We start from the raw sequence: 4,664 nt of genomic DNA, 5'->3' as shown, positions 1-4,664 counted from the left end.
ATGCTAATCATCAACGTTTATTTGACTGAAAGCCCAAACGAGTACGTATTGCGGACCTATTTTTTTCATAGTCAAGGCCTTTATTTAAAGATTTCAGCTTGTGGAGCTATGTATAAAAACTAAAGGAAGCAATAAAATCAAAATAACACTGTTTAGAGCCTCAGCTGGCTGGAGGCACTTTTTTTGCATAGTTACCCAACAACGAAAACAAAGAAAAAGCAGGAGAAATATATCTTGCAGAAAGGAAAGGCTCAGTCCGGTATTTGGAATATGTGAATTTCATTAAAGATATTTTAGATTTAATACTGACAAACGGGAATATGACCATCAGTTCTCACGATCACCTCTAAAGGAAAACATGAATTCATTCTGTTACGTAGTCGACTACATAGAGATGTGTCATCTCTACTTAGGGCCACAAATAAAAGACTATCGTCCAAATACTGTCCCCCGACTTTACTCAAAAACTTGCCACCCGAGGTGAAGAGGAATGGATGTTAGTATGTTTCAACAATAACTTCCTGAGTAGCAAGTCCTTTCTTACTTAATAATAGCCGTAATTTTTCAATTAAAGGCATGAGGTTTTAAGGACACTTGTTTAAAATAAATTCCTATCACTTCTAATGGAAAACAAAAAAGCAGCCTTTCTTTTCATCAGCTACAAAAAGACTGTCATTCCTGTTTACAGCAACAAAAAGAGGAAAACAATTTTGCCAATAGTGTCCTTTTATTTTACTCAAAAACTTGCCATCCGGAGTGAAGAGTTGCAGCCTATGGTTACGTGCATCAGACACAATCAGTCGGTTGTACTTGTCAATAACCAGTCCAAAAGGACCATTAAACTGGCCATCATTGGACCCCTTACAGCCAATGTCATGTAAATACACTCCTGTTTTGTCAAACACCTTGACACAATTAGCATGATAAAAAGAAACAAAGAATTTGTCCTGGTGATAAATAGCGCAGATTGGGGATACATCACAGTCTGGGGCACTGAAGGACTGGAGCAAGTCATTCCCGTCAGGGGAGAGGACCTTGATGTTCTTGTCCGAACGGTCAGTTATGATTATACGACCATCACTCGCAATGGAAAGTTGAATTGGGTGGCCAATATGTTTATCATTGATGTGTTTGATGAACTCACCCTTCTCACTGAATAGACGAAGCTTATTGTCGCTTTTCGGAACTAACGTCAGCAGGTCACCAGAGTCTGTAAATGCCACAGAATAAAGTTCACCGTCATCAAGTCTTATCTCCCTTCGAAAGTTTCCTTCACAGCTTAACAGTTGAATTCTGTTATTCCCGCAATCTGCAACAGCAATCGTTCCCGTTTTATCACTCACATCAATATCGCTAATGCCACCAAATTTTCCTTGTCCCTTCCCTCTTGAACCAAACTGAAAGGCAAATTGATATTGATGCTGATGAACCTGCACAATCCAAGGACAACCAGTCAGTGGCTGTCCATTCACAAGGATCTCCACTTTGTGTTGTCCAGCACACTGTGGTGTGTATGTTACCGTATATTTGCCGTCTTTGGTGTCTTTAATGTCTGTAGTTTTTAGTTGATCACCTTCTGGAGTCAATAGGTCGACTTTGAATTTATCGTCTTGCTGATAACATTGAAATCCCTCTGAATCTTTTGTAACAATTACAAAATATGCCCCCTTTCTTTCCTCTACTTCCTTGCTGTCTTGACCTTCAGCTAAGCACTTTGAGGGATCAGTCTTGGTGACAACAACTCGATCCATAAGATCCAATTTCTTTTCCACCAAGTAATGTAAATTTGGCGACCTGTAAAGATCGGGTCTTCGATCATTTAACAGCTCATTGCAGCGTCCGAGGATGGCGGGATTTGTTTGTACAATTTCGGAGCTTATGTTTCTCTCTAAGATGCTCTGGCCGCGTTCGACGCAGCTTTTCAGTTGAGTGGCAACCAGCTCGAAGTTTTCCAGTCGCTTTGTGTGATGTTTTTGTTCGGCTTCATAAATTTGGCGAAACTTGTCCTTCATTTTCTTCTCGTGTTCTCGCAAATCACAAATCAATTTTTCCATTGTGTCTGTCATTTTCTTTTCTTCCTTCATAATTTGATTGTTGCTTTTGTTTTTTAGGTCAGTTTGTTTCTCAATTTCAGAATATGAAATACATCATATATTGCAGTGCGGGTATGAAATCAAATGAAACCATGTTGTCTCGCAGTGATGAGCGCAAATTTCTATTGCGTCGAGAAGCCTGAAAATTTTTCAGGACTTCAACGGGATTTGAACCCGCGACCTCGCGATACCGGTGCGATGCTCTAACCAACTGAGCTATGAAGCCACTGACGTTGGGAGCTGGTCACTTCTGAGTTCACAACTTCCGTGATAAGTAATTATGAGTGAAAGATATATATGAAATACATCATATATTGCAGTGCGGGTATGAAATCAAATGAAACCATGTTGTCTCGCAGTGATGAGCGCAAATTTCTATTGCGTTGAGAAGGCTTCTCGACGCAATAGAAATTTGCGCTCATCACTGCGAGACAACATGGCTTCATTTGATTTCATACCCGCACTGCAATATATGATGTATTTCATATATATCTTTCAACCATATATCTTAATGTCATCATTTGTCAGTGACTCTTCCTTCACTATCAACCCAATTTCCCTTATAAAAAGACGTTTTTCGTGAAATTATTGCACTCTGGATGTCTGTAAAACACTAAAAAGATTACTCCGTGCTACATTTTGAAAAATGTCAGCGTATCTTGACAATATTTCTTTGAAAAAAACCCGAATTCTTTTGAGCTGTATGGATCCCTATGGAATTCTTTCTGCCGCAAAAATTACGGGCCACAGCTTGCAAATCCAAGGTCATTTCCCGGTACGCATACATCAGAGCAAGGGAAGACAGCCGTTCCGTTTCTCTGGTGGCATGCAGGTAAGTTTTTACCCAGTACATCGAACTGAAGGAGAGCTCTGGAGTGGTCATTGAAACCGAAAATGTGAGAAGAATGGTGAGTACTAATTATAATCCTATTCGGTTCTCGTACCCAGATCTCTTGGACAGAATGCTCGGCACAAGAGATCTGGGTACGAGATTATGGTGAGTACCGCATTTACGTTTTGGTAGAGGACTGGATTTGCGCTCTCAAAGGGTTTCTGTCAGGATCGATCGCTGGGCTCTTACCAGGAGGAGAATGCTGCCACTTCGGTTTTCCATCTAAGGATCTCGGTATCATCATGATTTTCTCTCTTCTCAGATAGATCGGTTTTGTACGTGCCATATACCTTATCCCAAACTTCCCACTTGTGAATGCACGCATGTGGCTCTTTGGGGACTTTTCGATATTGTCGTAAGAATCGCTCCTTGTATGACCGCAGCCTGTCTTGCGTTTCTCGAACAAGATGATGGTCAAGGGGGGAAAATACATGGCTCTTCCCCAGTAGGATTAAGGAGTTGGGGGCTCGGACATTTGCCCAATGTTGCTCCCTTCCTGTGCCGGGTTCTTGGCCTCTTTGACTCTATAACGAACTGAGCTGCCATCTGCTTCCACCGCTCGTACACTTCTGTCCAAACTGAAGGATCGGCTCTCTCAGTTTTCATGATATTTTATGACCGCACGCACGCACTCACACTCACGCACTCACTCACTCACTCACTCACTCACTCAATCACTCACTCACTCACTCACTCACTCAGGGGGTGTTTACACGATACCGGGGCAGCTTTCGCACCGGCGCGAGTTCACGCCGGTACCCTCCCTTAGTTCTGTATTTGTTTACTTGATATCACCGAAAAAAGTCATGCTGGGGCGACTCAAACCGGCGAGAGTTCACTCCGGTTGCTGCACCGAAGCGATAGTTCGTTCCGGCGAGAAATCTCGCAACGAAATCATGCAAACGAGGAACGACCACTCGGCCTCCCGGTGGACTGGAACGGGTAGCACATGCGTACTTTTTCTGATAGACGCCATATTTGCAATTTGGATTCACGCCTGTATTTTATCGGTACGTGGTGTCCCTTCATATAAACACGATACGAATTCACCTCGTCATCATGTAAAAGCGGTAAGAAATCAAGAAGTCACCCCGATGTGAAACTCGCGCTGGTGCGAGTTTTCTCATATAAACACCCCCTAACTTATTCACTCACTCACTCACTCACTCACTCACTCAGACAGCCCCGATGACAATAGAATAGGGCCGTTTACACGAGAAAATAAGCCGCGGCTAAGCTAACTCTGGCCGCGAACACCCCGTATAAATGGTACAAAATCTACGTTCACGGCTTTCTCAAGCCGCGACTTATCCTGGCAGGGGAGTTTATACTCGTATAAATAGTTCCTTTCGCGGCTTACGTAAGCCGCGGCCAGAGTTAGCTTATTTCCTTATACTTAGGGCACTACCGCAAATATCAACCACAAAATCCACGGGGAATCTGGAACGAATGCTTTAATTGGCCGGACGTAGCAAATTTCCTTGTGCTAATGCTGCGTTTCGTTTTCACTCAACGCAAACGAACGCAAACATAAGCGCAAGCACGAGGAAAAGGAAAAAATTTGATCCTTGTGCTTACGCTTGTCTCAACCTCGTTTTCACGGTGAAACTAGACACTCCATGAGCGTACACTGGGTTGCCTGTGGTACGAAGGGACTGAGTTGGGTGGTATTAAGACCG

General features: G+C 42.9%; 1 protein-coding gene across 1 annotated transcript; it reads right to left on the bottom strand.

Moving 5' to 3' along the window:
* Positions 1–620: 620 nt before the first annotated feature.
* Positions 621–2,084, bottom strand: LOC138023318 (E3 ubiquitin-protein ligase TRIM71-like). The gene has a single exon (XM_068870330.1). It carries the CDS (start codon positions 2,082–2,084, stop codon positions 621–623), a length of 1,464 nt encoding a protein of 487 aa, XP_068726431.1.
* Between the last annotated feature and the right edge of the window lie 2,580 nt (positions 2,085–4,664).

Source organism: Montipora capricornis, chromosome 11, assembly GCF_036669925.1.
Source record: "Montipora capricornis isolate CH-2021 chromosome 11, ASM3666992v2, whole genome shotgun sequence".
NCBI lineage: Eukaryota > Metazoa > Cnidaria > Anthozoa > Scleractinia > Acroporidae > Montipora > Montipora capricornis.
This window is presented reverse-complemented; position numbering and strand designations above follow the sequence as displayed.

Excerpts from the sequence above, each read along its gene's own strand:
- LOC138023318 (XM_068870330.1), bottom strand. The coding sequence starts at position 2,084 with ATGAAGGAAGAAAAGAAAATGACAGACACAATGGAAAAATTGATTTGT.